Raw genomic sequence first — 27,928 nt, 5'->3', positions numbered from 1 at the left:
TGTTCAAAAGCCCAATGATAATCATTATCATGTGCTGCTATTTGACCCCTCTATCAGCTGGAGCTTTTAAACACCCAGTGGCTCACAGCATCGCATTAAGCTAGCTAGGTTAAAACGAGGGAGTCTCTGACCTTTAGAAGCTGACAAATGAGGACAACTGAAAGATATAAAAAAGCTTACCAGAGAGACATTTCAGGAATTAAATATTTACTTAGAAGTATATTACACAACTTACAAAAAGCCAATGCTGCTTTCTGGTCAGGTCATTTGTTGTCTCACCCAAAAGAGATGAAATAAATTTCAAAATTCAATTTTTGCCCTTTCATTCCACTGCATAATTGTTATTGTTGGCTTTCTGTTTTGTTTTGTTTTTTAAAGAAACGGTTGTTGAATGAATAGAGTCAAAGTTTTTCTTGCAGGCAAATCTGGGAGAGAATCTTAGAAGGGAGACATGAACTTAAGAGTATGTGATACTATGGTCATTCGTTGGAAATTTCAGCTAGAAAAGGTCACAAGGAACCTGAAAGGTTTCCCGAGTTCACTACCTGATTGCCTTGTGTAAAGATGTCAACAATTGCTTTGAAGGCAGCTGGCTACCGTTCCAACTAACTCAATGAAACAGGGGCTTTCTGAAGCTTCTGGTTATAAGGGGGTCACATTATAAGGAATAAATAAATTCACTGCTAATGATGTTGCCAGAGGTCCCACAAGGTATGAAGTTTCAACTTGGAAGGTCTTAGAAATAAGACATGTCATATAAATTTCTTTTAGAGAAAATCAAATTTTTACTGTCATTTCAAAAGGTTAACAAATTCTTAGGAAAGTCATGAATTTTACCCAAGGCTAGAGACGTTCTTGTTATTTTACTTTCCAGCTGTCACTTCAATCATTAAAACTGAATCTTGAAATGGAGTGTAGTCAAAATAAAAGCAAATTTAACTAGAGAAAAGTAGACCTTTTGGAGCCTTGCATTTCAAATGGGTATTTTTTTCCTGTTATAGTATCATAGGATTATATACTTAAACCTAGAAAAGATCTTAGAGCTCATCACATCCAGCTCCTCATTTTACAGATATGGAAACTGACGTCCAGAGAGGTTAGGAGAATAATACAATATCACATGGGTAGTTTGAGGCACAAAAATTGGAACTTAGATCCTCTGACCCCCAAATCCAGCATCCTATCTATTATATGGCACTTTATAACAATAATAAATCACTGTTTAGTTTATCGTAAAATAAAGGTAGCAAGGTATGGTGGTAGCATTATGCTTGGATACTAAATTAGTAAATTTTTATCTATATTTCTGGGGCTTTTCACATCACCACGGTTCCTCCCAGTATCCTTCCTCACCTCCCAGAGAGCCCTTTCATATTATAAATAATATTTTCAAAGAAAGAAATGATAATAGTAATAAGGGAGGAAAAGTCAGTAAACCAATCAATACAAAGGAAAAGTGAAAAATATATGCAACGTACCACTTTCATACTCGTCTCACCTCTGCAAAGGAGTGGAATGGGGAAGGTGGGGAAGGGAGACAGCTCATAGTTCTTCTTTTGGCGCCAGGCTTGCTCTTTGTAATTTGTGAATACTTAGTTTTGATTGTTTTGTGGTTCTTTCCACTTACATTGTCATAGTCATTTGTGCTTCTTTTTTTTTTTTTTGGCTCTGCTTACTTCACTCTGCATCAGATCATGTAAATCTTCTTATGCTTCTCTGCATTCATAATATTCATAGTTTCTATTTCACTATATTCACATACCACAAATTGCTTAGCCATTACTCAATCAATGAACACCACCTTTGTTTCCAATTCTTTGCTAATGTTTGGTGATTTTTTAAAAAAAGTATGTATTTTTAAAACACTATTATATCTTAAAAGAAAATCTAATATTGAGCAGAGTATAAAATGGCAAATATTTACTGAGTGCCTACCATATGTATAGTACTGCTCAAACATGCAGTTTAATTAGGCCATTTAATTTAAAAACTTCAAAAATATACAACACTTCAGCCCTCTCCCCTCAAGTTTACAGTTTAGCTGGGTAAATACAACAATGATATGAAAAAACGTCTAAGAATGCAATACTACAAAAATGTCAGCTAAATAGTATGGATAATAAAGGCTAAGGTGCCATGAGGAGGCAAAAACCGGATTTAAGAAAGACTTTGCACAGAGGATGTGAGACTTGACTTGGTGGTGAGGGTAATAAGCTGAGGGGAAAGAGGAAGAGTATCTATTTGAGGCAGGGTGAATGACATAAGCACATACAGAGACAGAAACATGCCCAGCATGATCTGCGGTCACTGAATGCCCTCGTGGAGGGTGCTTGAAGCCCTCCACAACAAAGTTGCCATCTATCACTCCAGTCTTATTTCACTTATTCCCTTTTACATACACCCTATTTCAAGCAAACTGCAGTGTTCTCTGAATATGATGATTCATCCCATCCTTATGCCTTTGTTCAGCTACACAGGTGGTCCCCCATAGTGAGAATGTGCTTCTTTTTTACCTCCACATCTTAAAATCCATACCTTCCCTCAACGCTCAGCTGAAATGCCTTTTCTATATGAGGCCTCTTCTGAATTCCACCCCTCCCCACCAAGTTGTAATCATTCTTCTTTCTTAAAATCACTTTGTGTTATATGCTGAATCTCTTTTTTTAAAAAAATTTATTTATTTTCAGTTTTCAACAATCACTTCCATAAACTTTTGAGTTTTAAATTTTCTCCCCCTCCCTCCCTATGCTTAATCTTCTTATTGCCATGGTATGGGGGAAGGAAGAAAGGAATAAGTATTTATATAGCACCTACTATGTGGCAGCCCTCTGCACTTTGGGCCTTGCAAATATTATCCCATGATAATGTCTAACTGCATCCAAAAAAGTTACATGAGAACTTTATTATATATTTAAAAGAAATAGCAAGTTGTACATAATAGATTTGCAGTTTCACATACAATCATCTTTTTTTTTCGATTCTGCTGTATTATAGAGATGCTTTTTTTATTTCTTAAGTTCAGAATAAAACAGATATAATTTTTAAAAATAATAATGATTTCTCATGACATGGTAGAAAGAACAAAGGCATTACAAGAACCAAATTCAAATTCCACCTTGGCCACTTACTGACTGTATCACCTTAGACAACTCATTAACCTTTCTGAGATTCAGTTTTCTCATCTGGAAAATGAGAGGGTTGTCCTAAATGGACTCTAAGGTCCCTTTTACCTTTAAATCTCTGATTCTATGTCTCTTTGAGACCCCTAAAGAAGATAAGTTATTTGGGGTCCAGGAATATTTCAGTTTTTGTCTTTGTATCTTCTGTTCTTAGCACAATGCCTCCCAGGTAATAATCACTTAATAAATGTTTGCTGAACTAAGTTAAATTTTAGCTAGAGAAGAATGCAAGGTAGTGGTGGGGGGGTGGAGAGACCAGGTGGGATGCAGAGGTAGGATGGGGCCGTGTCAAGTCAAGGAAACTGAAGGAACTTGAGGTATCTGAGCAAGAGTGTGATGGGATGAAAGTGGTGTTTAAGAAACAAATTGGTAGTGTTACATGCTAGATGCATTGGGGTGGGAGAAGACTACTTACTATAGGGTGTTTCCTGCTACTTTCTGGAACCTGAGCAATTATAGTAATCAAAAAACGTTAACACCAATTCTTGGAGGAGTTATGTGTTTTTAGCCAAAATAATCCTTCTCCTCTCAGGTTTTCCCATACGAGAGAAAACCACAGGAACTTGGAGACCTTTGAAAAACAGCATGCATTTCCTCCATAGCCTCAAACACTATCTTGAAAGGGAGAACAGTCGGAGTTAATGACTATGCCTCATTTACGGCTACTGGTAAGATGGATGTGCCAGTTTCAGTAGGCGCCCAAACCTGTAGCCAAGGCACTTCCTGTGGTCTCATTTTCTCTACTGATTTTTGCAGCCGCCTCCTGAGCCTGGGAACAATATGCCTGAGAAGCAAGTTCTAAGCTAGGAGACCTAAAAATCTGCTTATTTCTTCCTGGGCAGATGATGCTCTGAAAAGGGAAGTGTGAGACTCAGAGTGATCCAGGACCAGCTAAGGGGCAAGTAGACCTATCTCAACGCACAACGAATAGGTGGAGGAAGGAGGCAGATGATGGACACAGGTACAGTTACAGGCTACACATACAGTACAGCATTAACACATAGAGTGTTAATGGCATGCTCTACTGTGGAATAATCAGTTACAAATTGTTTAAGATTGGATTTTTTTTCCCTTGGAAAATAAAACAGAAAATTGGATTTTATAAATCCAGAGATGTTTAGTAAGGAAAAAAGTAAGCAACAACAACAACAAAAACAATAATTCTCATGGTCACTTGATTATAGGCTACCCTTGGATGTATATTATACTTCTAAAATGAAATCTTTGAAAGGAAAATATCTAAGTACAGGCAGACATTAAAATATTGAATACAAAAGGGTTTTTTAAACCTTTGTTTACCTCCAAATAAAGAGTTTTAATTATAATTTTATTGCTTTTTTATCTTTGTCACTTTCATGAGTATGTTATTACTAAGAGTGTAAGCACAACCAACATTCAGATTTTGCCTAAGTGAGATGGTTAGGGGGTGGACGGGGCTGTGACCAGTATTGACATATCTGAGAACAAGTTTCAGAAGATCAGATAATCACAAATTGAGAACAAGAAGAGACCCCAAAAAATCAACTAACCCAAGTCCCCTAATCTTACAGAAGAGGTAACTAAGTCTCAGAGATATCAACTGAGGGGACGAATGGCAAAATTGAGGTTTGAACCCAGGTCCTTTAACTCCAAATCCAAATTTTCTGAATAAAATGCTACAAAAAATTTAAAATGAGATGAGAATAAAACAAGTATTATGACTATTTTACAAACAGAACATCCCTCCTAGCTAGGATTTCTCAGAGATGTACTAGGACACAGAGTCCAGTGGGAGGAGCACAAAGCGGTTTGGTCATTGTGTAGAACAGGAGTATTATTGTCCTATTGTTCAGTAAAACAAGATGACCAGTACAAAGCAACGTGTGCCATCATGCCAAGAGAGTCACAATTATGTCCAGAGACGTCTAATTGGTGAACAAGAAATGTAGAGATGGGGCTTGAGTGAAGGTAATGTTGTTGTGGTATGTAAATTGGTTTTAATTTGTGACATTTTTTATAAGCAATTGTTTATAAGATGTTACATTTGTACTTACACATTTCAACTTCACTCAGAATGAAGTAGAAAAGTGACTGTTCACAGACCTCAATGCTGTGGGTAAGCATTGTTACTTTAGCATGACGAGTTGCTATCATGAAGAATGGATGAGGTATATTTCCTGTTTCTCATGATGCATGTTTCTGTATCGTTGTGATTTATTGGATAACTAAAATTATAAGATGCTAGAATTTACATAAATGTGCAGAGATTGTTTTACAACAAAATTGGTTATGACTTGATCCAAGTGTTTAGCAACTGAGGCTATAAAGCCTGACTATACATCAGAGGATGATAGATAACATTGTTTGGTTCAGTCATTTCAGTGATATCCAACTCCTCGTGACCTCATTTGGGGTTTTCTTAGCAAAGATACTGCAGTGGTTTGCCATTTCCTTTTCCAGTTTTTACAGGTGAGGAAACAGAGGCAAACAGGATTAAGTGACTTGCCCTAGGCCACACAACTATGAGGCATCTAAGGCTGGATTTGAACTCAGGTCTTCCTGACTCCAGGCCTGGCACTTTATCCACTGTGCCACCTAGCTGCCCACAGATAACTATATAAGTACAATTTTCAAAAAAAAAACAAACCTGGCAGCTAAATAATTCACCATAAGCATTTATACTAGCTGATAATAGTTATTTCATATGTTCCCGTGTCAGTGTTTTTAAATTAAATATTTTATAGTTGTTTTTAAAAAGTATCCAAAGGGAGAAGAGAGGTAAGAGTTATTGACTCCAAATTCAGTTTTCTTTCCACTAAACCAAAATGCTCATTTGATGGATTTTAATGTAGAAATAGACAGTGATAGAGCATTAGGCGTGGAATCAGGAAGACTCATCTTTCTGAGTTCTAATCTGGCCTCAGATGTTTACTAACCATATGACCCTAGGCAAGTCACTTAACCTTGTTTGCCTCAGTTTCCTCATCTGTAAAATAAATTGAAGAAGAAAATGCCAAACTACTCTAATACTTTTGCTAAGAAAACCCCAAATGGAGTCACAAAGAGTCAGAAATGACTGAAAAACAACTGAAAACTGTAGAAACAGAAAAATTTAAAGCCAGAAGCAATAGTTAATTATGAGGGCAATTTTTACTCACTAAATATTAGAATCTAAGAATTAGATGTAGATGTGGAAGAGAACTCAAGAGTTCATAAAGTTCAATTCCCTGAAGCTACTGGGCACACTGTATAGAGCACTGGGCCCAGAGTTAGGAAGACCTGAGTTCAAACTCAACTTCAGACACTTACTAGCCACATGACCCTAGGAAAATCTCTTAACCGCTTTCTGCCTCAGTTTCCTTAACTGTAAAATGGGTATACAACACCTTCCTGAACTTGTACAGAAGTTCCAATGGGATAATAATTGTAAAGTGCTTAACACTTTGCCTGGTACGTAAGTAGGCACTTAATAGATATTTGTTTCTTTGTCTCCTTCCTTTAGCAGGGAGAGGAGTAGAGATTCAGTGACTTGCTCAAAGAGCTAGTGGAAGAGCTAAGATCAGAATCAGATCAGAATCAGGTCTCCTGACAACTAGCAGAATGATCTTTCCATCAAAATGAACTGCTTCCTGTATTATTTTCAAGAACATAGAAACCAAGAAAACTGACCATGCTTTCAACATTTTCATTTACAATACCTGATAAACTCCCAAATTAGCTACATACATGCCTCACTTGGAGGTTGGAGGCTTGAAATAAAAAAAACTAACTCCATCAAAAGTGTTGATTGTAATCCTCCAATGGTCAAAAGGCATCTCAAAGGAAGGGTTCTCACAGATCCTCCTCCCTTCTCTCACTGTGGAAGAAAAAAATTAAGTATTCATTTCTCACCCCTAATTATTTTCATAGAAGAAGAAAGCGTCATACCTGCATAATGTACTGGGATTTCTATCTTTGGCCCAATGACATAGTGACCTTCCTCCAAGCTATGAGCAGTGATGGTCGTCCACTGCCGGCAAGAATGAATCAGAAGACAATCATTCTCTCGAAGACCTTCCACAGATTCTCCTGGAAAAGAGTGTTTTATGTCAGATGCACAGAACTAATATTCATTCAGTTCTATATTTTATAGTAAAATCTCACTAACTAGAACTTAGTTTAATTCAGATTTTGATAATTTGAAACTTGAGCAGGTCTGAAATTTATCCCCTTTGTGTTACGGAGAAAAAATTAGCTTCGCAAATTATCAGTTAAGATTGTATATTTGGTCTACTTGAAAACACATCTTACTTTGGAACAGAGGTATTAAACTCCTGAGTGTTGCCCAAACCAGACTGAAATGTCATTGGGAAATATTTAACAAAATAAATAAAAAATAAAATAAAACATAGGTAATGTTAATACGTGGTTTTTCTATGTCAACATGAAGTTGCTTTTACATAAGGTTGGGACACCCCATTTCTACTGGAGTTTTAAACACCACTGATCTGGCACACTGCTTATTTTCAGATTAATTCTAATTACAATTAACCATTTATTCCTTGAAAAGAATTCCTGTCTCCTCTTCATTTTATTCTTACCTGACCAAAAGGTATATTTTCATATGTGTGTGTGTATACATATACACATATATATGTCTATACACACACACACATATATATATGTGTCTATATATACATATATAGTCTATATTCTTGAAATAATAAAAATATATTAAAATATTTTTATTTATTCTGACTGGGTCCAACCAAGATTCATAGGATTTAGAGAGAAAATTTAGAGATCATCTATTGTCTAATACCTCCTGTTTTTACAGATGGAGAAACTTAGGTTATAAAATGACTTGCCTACAAATGACACATAGATAAAAAGAAACAGCTAGGATTTGAACTCTAGTTGTCTGATTGCACACGATGATACTCTAACACCCTACCTCCACCCCCCTCCAATCACTCCATTTATTTCACTTTATATCTCAATATGTTTAATAAAAATCTTGACATTCTCCTCCAAACCAACCTTCCCTATTTCTATTGAAAATACCACCATCCTTCCAGTCACCTGGGTTCCTAACCTTGGAATCATGAGTACTTCCACCCTACTGACCCCCCAATATCTCATGAATCCCTCCATTTTTCTCTGGTTCAGGTTCTCCTCACCTTGCACCTACACCAGCATAATGACCTCTGAAATGGTTTCTAGTCTCCCTGTTCTCCAATCCATCCCCTAAAAAGCTGCCAAAAGCACAGATACAATTATATCACTCCCCTAGTCAAAAAACTGGCAGTGGTTCTCTCTTACTCTCTGGGAAGGAGAAACTTTTCATTCCTCTGTACAACATTTGCGTTCTCTACAATCTGCCTCCCACTAAATCTTTCCAGACTCTTCATATTATTCCACTTCATGTACTCTAGATTCCACTCAAACTGACTTACTAGTTATTTCCCAAACTCCTAATTCCATTTCCTGCCCTTCTGCCATTCTGTTTTTAAATTTTTTTTTTCAGTGAATAAAAAACTGCCTTTTCTCCTTCCTGAGAAAGTGAGAAAAATAAAATCCTATTATAAACACATACAGGCAAAACAAATTCCTTCATTGGCACGCTTTCTGTCTCTCTCCATACACACACACACACACATACATATATATATACATATACACATGTACATATGTGTGTGAGTAGTGTTCATGTAAATATCTCAACCTGCGCCCTGAGTCCATCACCTCTCTATCAGGAGGTGGGGCAGCTTTTTCCTCTTTGTTATTCTATAGGCCATCTCCCCCATGCGTGGTAAGAGAGATGCCCTTCTCATCTCTGCTTCTTAGAATCCCTAGATTCCTTCAAGGCTCAGCTCAGGTACCACTTTCCTCCATTAAACCTTCGCTGTATCCAATCTGATTAAATAGACCATTTATTAAGCACTTACTGTATGCCAAGCCCCTCCTGGACCACTGCCTTGTTGTGGCAGGATGGTCGTGTGCATATCAATGAACCATGAGCAATATGCCGTGCTGGCTTACCCAGGACAGGCAAATCATAGTGGAGAGTTCTGACAAAAGGTAATCTACTAAAGAAGGAAATGGCAAACTACTCCAGGATAGTTGCCAAGAAAACCTCATGGAAAGTGGTCCAGGGAATCACAAAGACTTGGACACAACAAAACAACTGAACAAAAACAATAGATGTGCCAGCACTGTGCCAAGCTCTGAGGATACAAAAAGAGGCAAAAAACAGCCCCTGCCCTCAAGGAGCTTACAATCTCACAGGGGAGACAACATGCAAAAAAATATACACAAAGTAAATTGTAGACAGAATAAACAGGTAATGATTACAAGAGGGAAAGCACTGGAATTAAGAGGGGTTGGGGAAGGCTTCCTGTGGAAGGTGGGATTTTAGTTGGGACTTTAAGGAAGTCCGGAAAGTCACTAGTAAGAGCAGAGAAGGGAGAGTGTTCCAGGCATAGTAGACAGCCAGAAAAAAATGCCTGGAATCAGTTCTCTCTCCTTCATCAAATTAATTTTGAGTTCAATAGATAAATAAATTTATATAAACTTGAATTTATTTAGCGGTGCATATGTTGTATGTAAAATTTATGTTTCTGGAAGGCAGGTACTCCTTCATATTTTTCTCCAAGTTCTGAGCCTAGCACAGCCCATATTAGGCACCTACTAATTATTTGTTGAATTGAATTAACTATGAAGTTACTTTGCACTACTCTGTCTTCTCCACTATAATTAGATAATGCATATAAAGAGCTTTGTAAACCTTAAGGCACCATATAATGTTATGAGCTATCATTAATTATTATTAACAACTTTTACTAAATGCCAACAGCTTTTTTAAATCAAAGGTCAAAAATGTTTTGAATAAAGAGTCAAGAACACAGTTCCTGTTGTTTAAAAATATTCTGAAATAATCTACTCCATTAATGTTTATATCTAAATATTAAAAAAATGTAGAAAAGATGAATTATCTTACATAGCAACTATCAACTTTCTTTACAAAGGTTTTAAATTGAACTTTTTCACAGTCTTACCTTTTTTTCACTGTGGAAAAGATCAATATATCTAGAGTCTGAGGACATAGGTTCAAATCCTACTTCTACAACTTATTAACTGCATGAACTTGGGTAACTTCCTTAATTTCTCTGGGCCTCAGTTTCTTCATCTGTAAAATGAGCGGGTTTAACTAGATGATCTGTGAGGTCCTTTGCAGCTCTAGGTTTGTGAGCCTGTGAAGTGGACTGGGCTCAATGACTAGAATGCTAGGCCTGGAGTAAAAAAGATTCGAGTTCAAATCCAGCTTCAGACACTTATTAGCTGTGTGACCCTGGACAAGTCACTTAACCCTGTTTGCTTCAGTTTCCTCATCTGTAAAATGAGCTGGAGAAGGAAATGGCACACCACTCCAGCATCTTTGCCAAGAAAACCTCGAAATGAAGTCAAGAGTCTGGCACAACCAAAAAGTGACTGAATGAGAAGTTGTTGATATTTGCACAAATGCACATACACATACACACACACACACACACACACACACACACACACACTCCAATACGAAGCATAATTTCCCTCTTTTCTAACATTTAAGATAATGGAAATTTTTATCAATTAATTTATCAATGTAAAAATAGCCAAGAAAGTAAAAAACCATCTTATTTTTTCCCCAAGCCAGATATATATTCTACAACAGAGTTCATGGATTTTTTAAAAACCAGCCTTAAAAAGGGCTCAGCAGACCTCACACCAGAGGAACCAGTCTTCCCTGAACACACCCTCCACCATGTTTTCAGGGCTGCTTTCCACCTTTGGTGTCTACATGATCCACCTAACTCTCACCTGTGGCTCCAGGAAGCTGAAGTAGGCGCAGCAGCTACACCCTGATAAACCATTTTTCAGCTGATAGGCTAAACAAGGCTGAGGGTTAACGGAGGGGTCTCAAACCTGTCCATGAGTTGAGGGGTGTCTATCCCAAGTATAGCAGCAAACATTGGCATTTAATAGACTATGTGATTGTAAAGAGAAGAGACAGAGGATGTAAGAGTGATGGAGGCAACGTGTGGAGCAGAATGATGACCTGATCATAGAATTACCCACAAAATCAGTGACTCCAAAGAAAAATGACTACCAGAAAACTTGGAACGCTTTCTTGCTAACTTAAGTTGAGCCAACACACAGTTGGCAACAGTAGAGCAGAAAAGGAGTGGGCAGCTTTCAGAGATTTGGTGTACAGCACTGCATTTGCTAATCTAGTTCAGAATACTCACAAACATTAAGACAGGTTTGATGAATATGGTGGGGAAATTCAAAAGCTGCTAAATGAAGAACAAGAACTCCACAAGGTTTACCAGCAAGACAGTTCAACCATCTCTAAGAAGGCAGCATGTAACTCTTATCAAAAGTAGTGCCAGTAATGCTTAGTGAGATGAAGGATTCTTGGCCTTGTAAGAAGGCAGATGAAATTCAGTTTTATGCTGATAGCAACAATCCCAAGCACTTTTATGATGTCCTGAAGGCTATTCACGGGCCAAAGACCTATGGTGCATCTCAGCTAGTCACTGCTGATGGAGCCACATTGATGAATGATACGAACATGATCCTAGAGAGCTGGGCTGGACACTTCCATAGTGTTCTCAATAAACCATCATCAATCAATACTGAAGCCACTGACCATTTACCTCAGGGTTGAAGTCAATCCCTCTCTAGGCAAATTTCTGACTGGGCTCCTCTCCTGTGGCAAAGCACCTGGTGCTAATTCTATTACTGCTGAGATTTACAAGGCACAGGGTCCATTGCTCATACAAAAGCTGGCTGAAATTTTCCAGGTTATATGGCAAGAGGAGGTTATTGCCCCCAGGAATTCAAGGATGCCTCCATTGTCCATCGCTATAAAGATAAAGGAAATAAATTATCCTGTGACAATCCCAGGAGGGGGGTATAAGGAGTCTCTCTCTTAGTCATTGCTGGCAAGATTCTTGACAGGTTCCTCCTTAATAGATTGATTCTTCACCTGGAAGATGGTCATCTACCTAAGGGCCAGTGTGGCTTCTGAAAGGGCCAAGGAATGGTGAATATGGTGTTTACTGCTCAACAACTCCAAGAGAAATGCCAAGAGCAGAACAGAGGTCTGTACACAATGTTTGTAGATCTGACCAAGGCCTTTGATACATCCAGTCACCAGGGCTTATGGAAAATTATGTCAAAGTTTGGTTCCTGGATAAGTTCATCAGCATTGTACATTGATTTCATGACAGTGTCCTTGCCCGAGTTCTGGATAATGGACAATGCTCATGTGCTTTCCCAGTCACCAATGGAGTTAAACAAGGCTGTGTGCTTGCTCCCATGCTTTTTAGCATGTTGTTTTCAGTCATGTTGTCAAGTGCTGTCAATGAGGATGAACATGGTATCAAGGTCAGCTATTACACTGATGGAAAATTCTTCATCTTGAAAAGGCTACAAGCCAAGATCAAAGTGGAGGGAGTGTTGGTACATGATTTTCTGTTTGAGATGTTTGTGCACTCAATGCAGCCTCTGAAGCTCAGATGCAACAAAGTATGGATCAATTCTCTGATGCTTATGCTAATTTTGACTTAAAACAATCAACACCAAGAAAACACAGGTGCTCCATTAGCCAGCACTACACACCATCCCTATGTGGAACCATCGGTTACAGCAAATGTAAAAGTTTTGAATAATGCGGATAAGTTAATTTACCTTGGCAGTATGCTTTCCAGGGATGTATACATTAATAATGAGGTTGATACACACATTGCCAGAGCCAGCTTAGTGTTTGGGAGGCTTTGAAGGAAAGTGTGGGAGACAAGAGGTATTAGACTGACTCCCAAACTGAAGGTCTATAAAAGAAATGCCGTTGTACTGACCTCATTGTTATATGCCTGTGAAATCTGGACTACCAGCGCCATGCCAGGAAACTGAATTGTTTCCATCTGAATTGTCTTAATTGTCTAAAGATCATCTGGCAGGTGATAACAGACACTGAGGTCCTTTCTCAAACCAAACTGCCAAATATTTAAACTCTGCTGCAGAGAGCACAACTCCGATGGGCTGGCCATGTTGTTTGAATGCCTAACTTATGTTTGCCTAAAAGACTATTTTATGGAGAACTCACGCAGGGCAAGCGTTCACATAATGGTCAGAAGTGATACCAAGACACTCTAAAGTCTGTCTTAAGAACTTTGGAATTGACTGTGTGACATGGGAAACACTGACACTGGACCGCTCAGCATGGAGTGCTCATATCAGAAAAGGTGCTGTGCTCTATGAGCAAAGCAGAATTGAAACAGCTCAAAGGAAATGCAGGATGTGCAAATTTGGAGAATCCACCCCAAAGGTTCACATCAACTATTTGTGCCCAGCCTATGGTAAAGCATTCCGAGCTTGTATTGGTCTGATCAGTCACAGCCGGACACACTGAAACTTGACTCTAGTATAGTGATGTCATTTTGGACCTCTTCAAGAATGAAGAACAACCACCATCAAAGATTTTTAAAATAGCAGCAAAAAATTTAAAACATTAACAGTTTTATTCACTTTTGAATGAGGGAGGGAGAAAAGGCAAACAGATGCTCGACTATCTAAAGAAGTTTTACGAACGTTAAGAGATCTCTAGCCTTTGGGAAAAAGAGCCCACTCCAAGAAACAAGACTCAATGGCCCATTATGTTTAAGATTCCTGAATAAAATATCTTCTTTTAAAATCTTGAGCTTTACTTCATATTCTTCCAAAGGTAAAAACATATTCATTGGTATGAACAAATGCTCATTTATATAAATAACAGAAATACTTTAAAAACCATTGTACCAAAAATTACTTTAATTTTGTTTCACAATATGCTCTAAAGGCCAAGTATGTAAAAGATTATTTAACAGAGTTAAAGAAAACAAAAGCTTAATGTCAACAGTTTCTGCTATCTGGGGCTATAAAACCTTCGCTAAGAAGATGCCAAATAACCTCCACTAAACCTTGACAAAGGAAAGTAACCAATGCCTGTTGGAGGAGCACACAAACTCATCTTTTAGAGCTGATGTCCTCAGGAGACAGTGACAGTCTCAATGGTAAACACCAAGATGTAATTTGCAAGAAGTATTTCAATATCATTATTTTAAGAAATTTAATTATACTTTAAATAAAGGTTTCTTACCTGTGAGTCTATGACCTTTTAAAGTATTTTAATATATCTATTTTAACATAATTTATTTCCTTTATCATCTTACATATTTTATTTTAATGTACTTTATAATACATTATTCTGAGAAAGGGTCCATAGACTTCACTAGACTACCATGGAAGACTATGATAGGGGAAACTGTTCTGTAAATATTATTGGAAAGTGGAAAACATTTCTGTGATGCAAATAAGCTATTCCAATAGAGCAGTTTTGTTAATTTGTTAACCATTCTATGTTGTGAGTTTTCTTTCAGTAAGTCTATGCACATGCCTGTGTGTATGTATATATGTTGGGAAGGGTGGAGAAGTTTATACAATATGTGCAAAATCTCTCATGAATATAATCAGCTCAACAAAATGATTTAACAAAATGTTAACTGCAGCCTAGATTTTCTCCCATCTAGTAATGATTTTAGGATTCCTCTCTCCTTTATCTAGCACTCATCCTTTCCAATGTCATGGCTTCAGAGTTGCACAGGTCTTCAGAGGTTATGTAGTCCAAAGTCATAATTTTACAGATGAGGAAACTGACAGGTGACATAGTATAGATACTGGACTCAGTGTTGGGAGGACCAGACACACACACACATTTGTATCCAACCACAGAGGAAATTTGTTTCACATAACTATGCATATTTGTCATAAGGGATCTATTTTCCTTTTCTTTTTCAACAAAGTGGAAGGTCAGAAGGAAAAAATAGATGCCTTTTTTTTAAATACAGAGGTGAGGGTATGCTGCAGATGTGGAATGTTACATGAACTTTCTCAGATGAGGGCACTGTAATATTAAATTTACTAATTGTTTTATTTTGTTACAAGATACTTTTCATGGAGTGGGCTGGAGCTGTAAATGTTTGCAATGTAATTATAAAACACATCTATAAAACTTTCAAAAAAAAAGAAGAAAACTTTGGCATACAACGTTGGATATTAATATTTTAATAATAATCACTACTAAGTGTCTTGCCCAAGACCATACAAGTAGTAAATGGCAAATATTGAACCCAGTTCCCATTGACTCCAAATCCATCACTCTTTCAACTACATTATGCTGCCATTACATGGTGGGCATGTATACACAGAGTAAAAAATTCCCTTTAATAGCATAGCCATAGTGCACAGTAATCACAAATTAAATCTTCTGCAGAAGAAGTCACATAATGTAATTCAAAATCCGATATAAATGAATTTTTCATGATTTCTGCCACTGTTTCAAAATGGATCCAAGCTCCATTAGCAAGCAGCATGAATGACTGGTTATAGAAATGTCCCTGATCTTTCCCTTTAAAGTAAAAAACAAAGAAAATGGTTACAGGACAACTATTTCTTATTTTATACAATAAACGGGACCCTAAAAAGGTATACAAAGGTGAATCTCCATTAAAAATGCAATCTTCATCAGGTCCCACTAACTACTAAAGCAATGTCAGGCTCTCATGAGCAAACCTGTGCAAATCAAGCAGATGGCTGATGAAGAAGCATTGTCTCACTTGCTCATATCTTTGCTGTGGACCAATTATTAAGTTAATCTGGCTCCTAAAGCAGAGCATATATCAGGCCTATTCTGAAACTATTCAAAAAGACTAATCCCTAGATACCAAAATAAAGATCAAGCATGCTTTGGTGAGTCATTTTTGTATTCCAGACATTTAGGAAGGTTTGTGTGACTTAAGAGTCAAAAACCAAAACTGCAAATACGGAAGAGCTCTCTCTATGGCCCCATCTGTGGCTTAAGAACGAGCTGGAGTGGGGCAGCTAGGTGGTACAGTGGATAGAGCTCTGGCCTTGGAGTCAGGAAGACCTGAGTTCAAATGCTGCCTCAGACACTTGACACTTACTAGCTGTGTGACCCTGGGCAAGTCACTTAACCACAACTGCCTCACCAAAAAGCAAAAAAAAAAAAAAAAAAAAAGAATAAACTGGGGAGGGTAACTTTCAAGGTCTACACGTGATTATTCAAGAATATTAACACTCTGCTTCTACTTAAAAAATATTTTATTGATGTCTTTGTTTTTGCCACAGTCATTTTACACTATATCCCTGGCCTCAACTCCAAATCCTCCCTTGTAAAAAAGAAAAACAGTTAAGCAAACCAGATGGACAAAGTAATCTCATTGGGCAATCCATACAATACTCTGCAACCATAGTCCCTCAAGTCTAACAAGAGAATTTTCAACATTTCTTTATACAAAAGATGTATCTCTAGACTAAATAAAATGAGGATAGTAACTTCATTGTTCAGTCATCTTTCACTGTATCCAACTCTCTTCCACCTCATTTGGGGTTTTCTTGACAAAGATTCTGGAGTGGTTTGCCATTTCTTTCTCCAGCTCAATTTACAGATGAGGAAACTGAGGAAAACAGAGTTAAGTGGCTTGCCCAGGGTCACACAGCTAGTAAGTGTCTGAGGCCAGATTTGAACTCAGGAAGATGAGCCTTCCTGACTCCAGGCCTGGCACTCTATCCACTGAGCCACCTAGCTGCCCCAAGTCAGGTAGATCAAGTTCAAATCTTGACTCAAAAACACTTACGAGCTGTGTGACCCTGGGATAATCACTTAACCTCTATTTGCCTGAGTTTCCTTATCTGTAAAATGAGAATAATAGTAGTACCTACCTCCTAGGGTTATGAAAAGCAAATAATATAATATGATAATATACAATATTACACTCTATAAATCTTAAAGCATTATATAAATGCTGGCTATTAAAATTATTATTGTCTGATCTATTATAATGCTTAGTTCAATACTTAAAAAGAGAAGAGACATAATGGAGATACTTTCAGGACTTTCACTCTAATGGCATAGTTGTAATGATCTCAAGGTTCTTCCAATTCACAACAAGGGATTTGAGTAAAACTTTGGTGATATATTGAATTCTTACTGCAGTCATATACGGATCCTTGTTTTTCACAGGTGTGGGTTTTCCCTTCACTTTGATCCATCACAACTCCTTTACCACTTTGTGGGTGATTTCAAAGAATTTGATGGAGCCCAAAATTTTATTATCTTATTAGGGACCTATCTGTCCCAGGTTTGACACTGGGACAAAAGGAGGCATTCACAGGAGGTCACTCAACAGTTAACAGTAAACTATATTTATTCTAAATATAAATATAAAAAGGATATATACTAGCAGTTAGCTCCAAAAGAGCCACCCAGACACACTTATTTCCATATGGAAACATGTATGATCAGCAGGGCAGGGTATGGTGATACTGTCCTCTTGCCTTGGGATTTCCACCAGATTCAGTGGGTGAGTACTAATCCTACGTTGGTGGGGCAGTTCATATTCCTACATGACCAGAAAGCCAACTTAACAAAGCCAAAAGCTACCAGGAATCAGCATCAAGGCAGGAAAATCTTAAACCTTGCTCCACAACTAATCTAGTGAAGAACTTCTCCAAACTTAGCTAGGCTGGTGTTTGGACAAAAGATAAAGAACGTTACCATTATCATGACAACTTTCCAGGGTTTTAGGCCTAAGCTTGGCCCAGCAGCCTTCCAGAAACAAGGCTCCCCTGCAAAAGTAGGAGTGGGAATCACAGTAAGATTTCACAATGGATTTAAAATCACATAATCGGGAACTACAAACAGAGAGAAGAACAGAGAAGAAAATGAGATGAGATTGTAAACTTCTAAAAGCACAGACAGATCACAGCCTTTAGATGTGCAATGGAAGGCCAAGAAGAGATTCTGAAAAGGGAATAATAAGAGAGGAAAATAATTTTGACAACAGCATTCTGAGTCAACTAATTAGAGGGAAGGCATTAAAGTATCCAGGACAAAGAGTTTCAGGAAACAATTAAAGCACCAATAATGGCTTTAACATTAGTGGACATGGGGGGAAAAAGCATAAATTCTTGAGAAGGAAGTGAAATCACCTGGTTGGCAGGGATTTAAGTGTAAGTATTTTTTTTTAAAGAGAGAAGAATATGTTTCTGGTCCTTTGGTTGAGCTGACACACAAAAAAGTATTCTGGAAGTTGAACTAAAGATTATATAGGACTAGTGGGGCAGGGGAAGAAAAAGATGGAAGCACAACACTGATAATCAATCAAATGAAGAAGATAACAAACCAAATGACAGGTAAATGCCTCCTGAAAAGAGTACAGGAAGATGAGAATAAAGCTTTTTAGGGCAATCTACAGTGAATGAAAGAAGGAGTCTCAAATCTGAGACGACACAATGCATCATTCTCATATCCTAATAAAGAACCTAAGATAATGCTGACGCACGTCAAAAATGACAGAAAGACTCATCGTATACGTTTACCTCAATTTCTACATTCAGCCAGTTCAACTCTGAAGCTGAGAGCTCTGACTCACCAATTTAATGCATGCTAGGGCACTCTACAGTGCATTAAAAGGGAGGGCCCTTGGGGGAAAAAAAAAAGAGTTCTAGTCATGTCTAAAATGAGGGTTTGTTTCTATATTCCTCTCTACTTTTTACTTTTCTAAGTTCTTTCCTTTTGTTGAGGCCCAACTTAAATTCCTGCTCCTCTACAAGGGTATCTTTGGATATGAGAAGTGAATGAGAGGGAAAAATCAATTAGTTATCCATCCTACCCTTAGAACACATTTCTCTCCATTTGCATTCTTGCCATCCTAGGACTAATTTTTATTTCCAACTGGGATATGAAGAAATCTTTGGTGACTTTCCTATCGCATAACATGCAAAATTGAAAATCTGTTACCTAGCATTCAAGGCCATCCACTACCCACCTTTCCAGCTTTATCTCACATTATCCATTTCTATGCATTCTATGCTATAGTCAAATTGGATTATTCTCTGCATCCCTCCCTTCATTGACTATGTTCTTCTGGCTGTGACTTTGTTCACATTTTCCCCGTAGACCTGGAATAGCTTCCCTCCCTCTCTTTACCTTCTACACAGGGTTCTATAAACAATAAGTATATATGTGCATAAGTATATATATGTATGTGTACACATACATGTACACACACACACACACACACACAGACACAATCAGTCTTAGAATTTCTTAGGTAGAATTACAAAATGTCAGAGTTGCATGAAGGTACATTGAGCTAGTAAGTGGCAAAGCTAGAACTCAGATTCAAGCACATTCAAGTGTGCTTTCTATTAGGTTAGGCTGCTTCCAACAAGTAGCTATACATATTAGGCATAATATTTGGAAAATGATGACTGATCTATAGTCACACATTCATTCAATTGTATCCAAATAGATAGCTTTAACATTTCAGCAAAATTATATATATTTTTTCCTTCTGTAAAATGTTTAATTTTTAATGAGGGCAATTGTTTTCTCAACTCTTGTCTTTCCTTTTATACTTCATCTCTGACAGATTATTAATATCGGTCAACTGCTAGCCATCTAGGAAAAGCAGTGATTGCTGCCTATGATGGATCTGGCTATTGCTACAGCTAATCCTAGCAGTTTTTTGTTTTTTTTTTTGAAATTTACCCTCAACAGGAGTTAGATCAGTGCAATGCAGGAATAAGAGAACCTCATCAGAATTACTCAACCAAAAATGGTTGTATCAGTTCCTAATTACAATTGTAGTTTTAAGCCTCTTAATTAAAATTTTCAGTTTCTGAAATTGTTGGCTGAGCCTGGCTCCCTGGAGTGAAATGCCAAAATTGTAAAATGTGAACACAAATGTGAAAATGCAAACATACCTTTAACCTTAAAAAAAAAAAAACCAACAAAACCTATTTCCCTTAGTAGGAGTAAACATGAAGAACCAATTAAACTCATTTTGCAACCATTAACATTTCAATGAATTTCAGCTCATCTATTTTAGTTATGACTCCTCCTACAACTCCAGAACAAATTCTTGGTGAATTGAATTGAATCTCCTATTTGCCCATTTACTACATTCGCTTTTCCTTTTTTATGGGTTTACTGCTGGTGTACTTTATTCAGATTCTGTTTTGTTTTGTTTTTTTTTGCTTTGTGCCATTTCATAAAGGTCTTTCCCTACTCCTAACTAGTCTACCCTAATTGGATTACAGTATTCCATTACATTAATGTGCCACAATTTATCCATTCCCCTACTGCAAACATTTAGATTGCTTCTAGTTTTTTTGTAATCATAAATAATGCTGTTAGAGGAATTGAATTTTTTCAGATCATATTTTCAGGATATATTACCAACAATGGAAATATTGAATCAAAGGATATAATTTTTTTGTACTTTTACTGAAAAACTGCTATCCAAAAATATTCTATAAATCTGCAATTCTGCTAAGATTTATTTTTGTATCTTCTAAAAACCCTGCAAGCTGAGATTTATGGCTTATTGCTGTTCAGTTGTTTCAGTCGTGTCTGATTCTTCATGACCCCATTTGGGGTTTTCTTGGCAAACATACTGAAGCATCTGAGGCCACATTTGAACTCAGGTCTTCCTGACTCCAGCTCCAGTGCTCTATTCACTGTGACACCTAGCTGCCTCAATATATGTGTATGTTGTCTCCTCTAAAGAAAGCTCTTTGGAGACAGGCAATGTTCCTTTTTGATCCTTTTTCATCTCAGTACCCAACAGAGTGCCTAACACATAGTGTTAATAAATGCTGGTTAATTGTTTGGCTCATTTCTATACTTTCTGTTCACTTTAAAAAAAAAATCTAAGTTCCCTTCCATATCATTGCAAAATTAAATCCAAATAGTTCAATGAAAATTAAATTAAAGTTTATTATGTAGCTGTATACTCAATTCCTGAGCTATTCTTTCTGTAATGTTTTTGTCTGTTCTATGATCACAAGTATAAAGCTCTTTTACATCAAACTTTCACCCAACTAAAAGAAAAAAAAACTGTTGACATAAAATAATACTCAAAACTCTACCTTTAAGATAAAGCCATTATACATCACATCTAATTAAACTACTTACTAGCATCCAATCCTTTTCTAGAGTTAATTGTTGACTATAGTCAGATAAATTCACATATTTTATAATCCTTAACTCCAAGTTATTTATTAAACTCCTGACTGGATGCAATGACTCTAGATTGGGTACTATCAACTACCTCAAATTCAAAAGAAAAGCACAGTAATCTTTATGAGTGGGGAAAGAAATCAGAAGTGGTACCAGGAATGTAATTATTGTCCCCTGAAGGCCCCACACCTAGGTGGGCCCAATGCCAGAACACTGGGATATAAAGCCAACTATACAATGGAAACATTATAGTAACCCAAGTTAACCAATGCACATACTGACTCTTTAGGAATGGCAGACTAAGTCATTCCCAATACCTGTTCTTGACTTTGACAATGAGAGCTAAAGGATATGGGCTGAGGAGGCAGGACCCAGTCTCCATAATTCATAAGGTCAGGGAAGACACATGACTTCTCTGCTTCCAAAAATAAAAAATAAAAAATCTTCAAGAAAATCAAAAGGAAACAGTTTAAGGACTAAAAGCAGAATCCACAAGCCTTTATCAGTCCTATTAAATGGAGTTTATGGTTTTATTCCTCCACCAAAATGTCTTTATTCTTAGAAAATAACCTGAAACAGCTTAATATCTGCTGTTAAATCATTCACATTTCATTTCTATTTTCCTCACTGGCTAAGACCAGAGGTAAAAATACAGGATAAAATAGATGCTGAAGAAGCACTTCATTTCTGCTCTATGACCAAAGATTTTGAGCTGCAACAGAGCTTAGGCCAGTCCAATGCCCTCATTTTATAATGTGCAAAGAAGATACAAAGATGTAAAGTGATCCCCTCTAAGGTCACAAAGAAAGTGGCAGTGAGAATTTGAACGCAGGGCCCACTGACTAAAACTGCAGTGCTCTTTTCCATGGCATCAGATGCTCCCTCTATTAATTTTTTTCAATTTTTATTCTGAACTTAACAACAACAAAAAAGAGTATTTCCAAACACATCAGAACACCAAAAAAAAAAAAAAGAAAGAAAGATTTTTCTGTGAAATGTGAATTTCCACTCTGTACCACTTGCTTTTTTTTAAAGTAGAAATTCTACACACTTGCAAAACTGTCTTGCTTGTCTCTGCTTCCTTCTAAATTTGTCCTCTTCTATATATTTAAAAATGTTTCAACAGAGGAAAATATTATTGTCAACCCCCCCCCCCACAAAATTCTAGCTGGGGGGAATCTTTTACAAATAAACATAGTCCAGCAAAATGGTCCCACAAAGTGTCCATGACCAAAAAAGGATGTCTTTTTTCTGCATTTTTGTATGGATCACCTTTCTGTCAGGGGGTGGGTGTCATGCTTCATCATATGTCTTCTGGACATATTACAGTGATGAGAGTTCTTATGTCTTTGACAGTAGCTTTTTTTTTTTTTTTTTTTAACAATGTTGCTGTCCTTATACAGATTATTCTCCTGGTTCTGCTCACTTCATTCTGCATCAGTTCACACCAATCAGGATTCTCTAAGATTTTTCTTTTGTCAATCTTAGGGCTCAACAATATTCCATTATATTAATATCACAAATTGTTCTGTCATTCCTCAGTTGTCTGAGAAGCCATCAATGGCACCCCCTTAAATTCTAGCTTTTTTTTTCTTTTTTTTTTTCCCTTTTCAATTTTCTCTTCAGGATCACTAAGTTAATTATTTTGTGATTATTCTCTCCCTGGTATCATCTTCCTTCTTAACTCTTTCCTGTCCCCTATCTCTACTCGTTTCCCTGTTAAGTTTTGTGTTTCTATACCAACTACATATGTCTTTAACACCCCATTAGTTTTGTCCATTTTTGAAAAGAGTGAAATTCATTTGATATCTGCTCCTCCCAACCTCTTTTCTAAATTTATATACATCTCTTTTCACACTTTATATACTCCTCTTTTCCCATTATAACACTAGGTTTCGCCTCCTTCCTCCTCTTTTTTTACATTTCTTTCTCTTTGTCCTCTTTCAACTTTTAGAATAGAACCAAATGTCTGAACGTCCTCTTCTATTAAAGATCCAGTTTTCCTCCCAGTAGGATTAGACTCAACTTTTCAGACTAAGTTATTTTTAACTGAATGCCTGTATCTTTTGCCTTTTGTAATAGTGTATTCAAATTTTCCTATTGTTTGTAGTAGAAGCTGCCAGGTCTTGTGTGATCCTTACTGAAGTTCCTTGATAAAAACTACTAGTTTTTGGATGTTTGCAGTACTTTTTTTCTTTGATGCAGCAACTGAATTTTAACTCTGACATTCCTAGAAATAACAGAACAAAATTTTTAAAAATAGAAGAAAATAATATATTTGAAAACTATTTCAAAGTTAGTGAAAATCACTATGTGTTTTTTCCCAAACAAATTCACAAACTCCCTGAAATCTGTCTAAAGACCAGTCCCTGGACCCAAGGTTAGGAATACCTGTTCTAGGTATTAATGTAGCCCATGTTGAAAATTCTTTTTCTGCTTTGAGTCTCTGCTTACAGTTGGTATGTACTCTCTCCTTTCTTTTGAGAGGAGGCCTCTAGATTTATATTATTTTTATATTGGTCAGTGTTTTCTTTAATTTGCTCTTCACTCCAACTTTAGTTCCTGAATTGGGGCTTTGTGCCAGGGTGAGGCGGCTGTATTTTTGAGTGGGGCTGATCCTGCTTGGTCATGCTTTGGGTTCCCTGGGTTCCTCTCCTTACCTCCACCTACCTCCCAAGTAAAGGTCCCCTTGGATCTCTGAAATCAAAAGCACTTATCTTCAGGGCCCTCTGCAGCATTTTAGGACAGAGTATTAGGGACCTTGGAGCCCTTTGTCCTGAACTGTCGCAGTATGAGTGTTGCAATGTGGCTTCCAAGGATTTTACTTTGCAGATTTCTGACCACCATGGTGCTTTCTGCCTAAGGATGCAAGGATTTATAGGTTATACTCAGTTTTGGCGGAGGGCTGCACCAGTGCTGGAGTTGGTTTTGCTGAAGGTCCACTTTCTTGTTGTCCTCAGGCTTCTGGCTGACCTTCATAGAGTCCTAGGTATAAGTTCCTCATTGGATTTGCTGATCATTATTTGGTCTGTTGCAAACTTCAAGGTTTTGTTGGAATACGTATGTGGGAGCTGGGCAGTCTGCTTCCCTTTCAGGCAGCCATCTTTGGCCACAAGTGCTGCTGACTCTATTTTTGCTTTGAATCACAGTCCATAATTGTTTCATGAATATACCATCTCACCAACTAGCCAAATGTCCCTTCTACTTCTTTCCCACAGTGCAAGGACAGAGCAAGAACTTAGTAAATACTTTTTAATGAACAGGTCTGGAAAAGGGCTATTACTGTTTTTAAAAATTGAGCATTAATTAATTAATTACCCAATTTTTAATCATCCTCTAACTGGCCTGTAAGAACAAAGTATCTTTCACTATTCTTTAGAAGCATTGGTGGGGTCCACAAACATTGCTGTGTGGCAGGACTCTTCACTTTGTCTGAGAGATGCAAAGCTCTCTATGACCCTTGTCAGTTGGAAAGGAAGGTTTTCTTTACTCCCCCCATTCTGCCTTAAATAGAATTGTTTATTATAAAATCCCACGAGTAAATCAGGAAACGGAGATTAATATAGAAAAGGCATTAAGTGGTAATAAAGTAATGGGAGAAAATGTAAGTAAACAGTAAGGCATAAAGCAAGGAAAGACATAAAAAGAAAAAAGTAATGGGGCTATAAATCTCTCTTTACTTCTCCTCAAATTATTATTGAACAAAAACAAAGCAAAACCCTCTTCCTTTTCAAAAGAATGCCAACTATTTGTTTTTGCTTTTTTGGCCATAAAGAGATTTTTGTTACAAAAACGTAAGTATTATGTTCTTTTGAGACATAACCAAAATTTTAGTTGTGAAATAGCTCATTTTAATGTATTAAATAATTGGAAATCTTAGGCTAAATGGTAAAAAGGAAGCAGGCAATTCATAAAAAAAAAATTATAGTATTATTAAGAGTATGCTAATTTATATTAGTGGTCCTGTGAACCACAGACTGTGAAGAAATGCAACATTTGTGTCTTGTGAGGAAATACTCCATCCATTAAAATTCATCTATTTGCAAACAGAATAAAATGATCCACATTCTACATGAACTAACTTGGAGTAGGAGATGGCATCAACCCTATTCAGATGTTCTGGTTAAAACAAGAAAGAGATTGGAACTGTAATTTCATTGGCATAAGGAATTCCCAGTTGATGAAACTCCCTCTACCAATTTAGGTGGTCACTTTTTCTACAGGTTATAGTTTGCCTTGCTTAGAGATCTAAGAGGTTAAATGACTTGCTCAGGGTTGCACAGCCAGTACCTGTCAGTGACTTGAACCCACATCTTTCTGCCTTCGAGGCCAGTTCCCTTTTCACCATATCACATTGCTTCTCCCCTGGTTGGAAAACCCATTTTATTTCAAGGAAGTAAATATTCACCAATCACACTTAAAGGACATCTTGATATCCCATTGAGAACCAAGTTTAGTTGACTTCCTAATACCATCTGTTGAAAATAGAGGAGGATGAAAAATGCCAAGGTATCAAAGGGAAAGAGATTTCAATTCAATGAGCATTTACGAAGCACCTATACCTACAATGCATTGTGCTAGGTACAGGGCATACAGAGACTGAGCAAAAAAGCAATACCAAACTTCACTTTATTCAGATTATTTATTTAATTCATTGTTACAGAAGATACTCCCAAAGCAATATAACTGCTTAAGTCAGAGAAGGAAAGACGGTTAGAAAGAAGATTTATAAAACTTTTTTAGAATAATTTTATGGATTATAAATAAGAGAACTTCCAGAAGTCCCTGGTGGAGGTGACAAAAAAGGAAAACTTGAATATATGTCAACAATTTATAGCTAATGATGTTGACAATATCAATATACAAATATATACAAGACAGCAGAAACTATTACTGTACTTAAAGGAGTAGATTAAAATTCTTAAAATTGCAGACACCAAATACAGCTCAACCAACCTCTTCAAGGTACTTTCTCTACTGGGTGGGATACCCTAAAGGCAGGTGCTAGTTTGATCTGCCAGGCTTCAAAAACATATAAACAATTCCATTATACATATGAACAATTCTATCATAAGAGGATGCAGAGGTATATAAAATACTGTTAACAACTCTATATACTTTAAAAAATATAGATCAGCAAAGCTTGCTGAGAGGTTAAAGACCTTATAAAATGCCTTAAAAAACATAAGGAGTCTTACCCAAAGGATAATTCATGGGGTAATTCTAATCATGTGTTTGAACTTGAAAAACAGTGGAAAAATCACTCCCCCTTCCCCTAAAAATGAAAATTCTACAGCTAGTTTACTTCTAAAAGAAACCTCTAGTCAAAGTTGTGTTATTCAGATAAGCAACCTATGTAGGTTGCCTACAAGTAGGTTACAGTAAAAACTTACCCAAAAATGGCCAAAGAAATTAAACAAATGAAATTTACCTTCACACCATTTAACAGGGATGGCAATATGCTCATTTTGTCATCTAGAAAATGAAGACATTCAGAGTTTAATTAATTTGGAAGGGAGGCAAAAATAATCCTAGCAAAGTATATGACCCAATCGGTTTCTTTATCTTATACTAAAACTAATCTCTATATCTTCGAACCACCATTTATAGCTAAAAGAGGTGAATGAAGATAGCAATTTCAATTCAAACAGTCATTATGCACCTATATTCTAAGTCCTGGATAGAAAGCCAAAATAAAACAGTTGCTGCCTTCAAGTAGCTAACATTAGTCAAAGTAATATCGGATACCTTGATGAATGAAAAAGACTACTATTTTAATGGCTTGTATGTAATCCTTCATTTTCCCCCCAGTTTGCCAAATATAATGATTGGGGGGGAGGGGTTACACAATAGTATTTCCCACAATTCACATAGGGTCTGTGGACACCTATTCTCTTTCTGTGTGTTGACTCCTTTTACCCAAATTACCTTCATTCTGAAAAATCTAGATCCCCAAAAGATCACTACAACACAATTTCTTTTAAATTCTCTCAGGGCGAGAGGTAACCCTGTTAAGGAGGCATATACTCTCCTTACTCATCTCTTTAGACCCCATCCAAGCATTTTTATTTATATAAGTCCAGCTACTCACAATTTTCAAATACCTAGATCTTAAACACAAACCATTTACTTAACAATAAAGCAAAAGAAATAGTAACATCAGGGATATTTATATATTAAAGAAAATGCAGGAACACTAAACTCACATAATCCACGTAACACTTTTCTACCAATGTCTTCTGTTATCCTCTGGGGGAAAGTAGGCATACACATAGAGAAACTTGACAAGATAGCACCATGAAGGAAGAAAAGCCATGTGCTTGGGGGTAACTCAGTTCTAGACAGCAGGTTTTCTATCTCATTGGTCCATTCAAGAACATCTACATCACACATCTCTTCCAATTGATGCCCTCCTACTCTTTACCACTCTCTCCAAAGGCAAACTATCTATTCTGAAACCAAAGATGCATTTACAAGAACTCCTAGCTTACAATCACTTTCAAAAGGATGCTGAGAAAATGTTCTCTCTTAATTTGGGTAGTAATTACCTTTAATCAGGAGAACTGTAAAGCTCATCAGACTGGCAATATAGCCAGTCTATTCATTAAGCAAGATGCTGCATTGACCAATCAGCTCCTAACAAAGAGAGCCCATAACAAAA

General features: G+C 36.9%; 1 protein-coding gene across 1 annotated transcript in view; it reads right to left on the bottom strand.

The window, feature by feature from the left end:
- Positions 1 to 27,928, bottom strand: part of LOC114031883 (GRB2-associated and regulator of MAPK protein 1) — a 205,018-nt gene that overhangs the window by 126,064 nt on the left and 51,026 nt on the right. Inside the window, exon 2 of the mRNA XM_027847075.1 lies at positions 7,086 to 7,226. Within this exon, the coding sequence (XP_027702876.1) occupies positions 7,086 to 7,226 (141 nt within the window). The remainder of the gene's footprint in view (positions 1 to 7,085; positions 7,227 to 27,928) is intronic.

Source organism: Vombatus ursinus, unplaced genomic scaffold (assembly GCF_900497805.2).
Source record: "Vombatus ursinus unplaced genomic scaffold, bare-nosed wombat genome assembly UNPS02015255.1, whole genome shotgun sequence".
Classification (NCBI taxonomy): domain Eukaryota; kingdom Metazoa; phylum Chordata; class Mammalia; order Diprotodontia; family Vombatidae; genus Vombatus; species Vombatus ursinus.
This window is presented reverse-complemented; position numbering and strand designations above follow the sequence as displayed.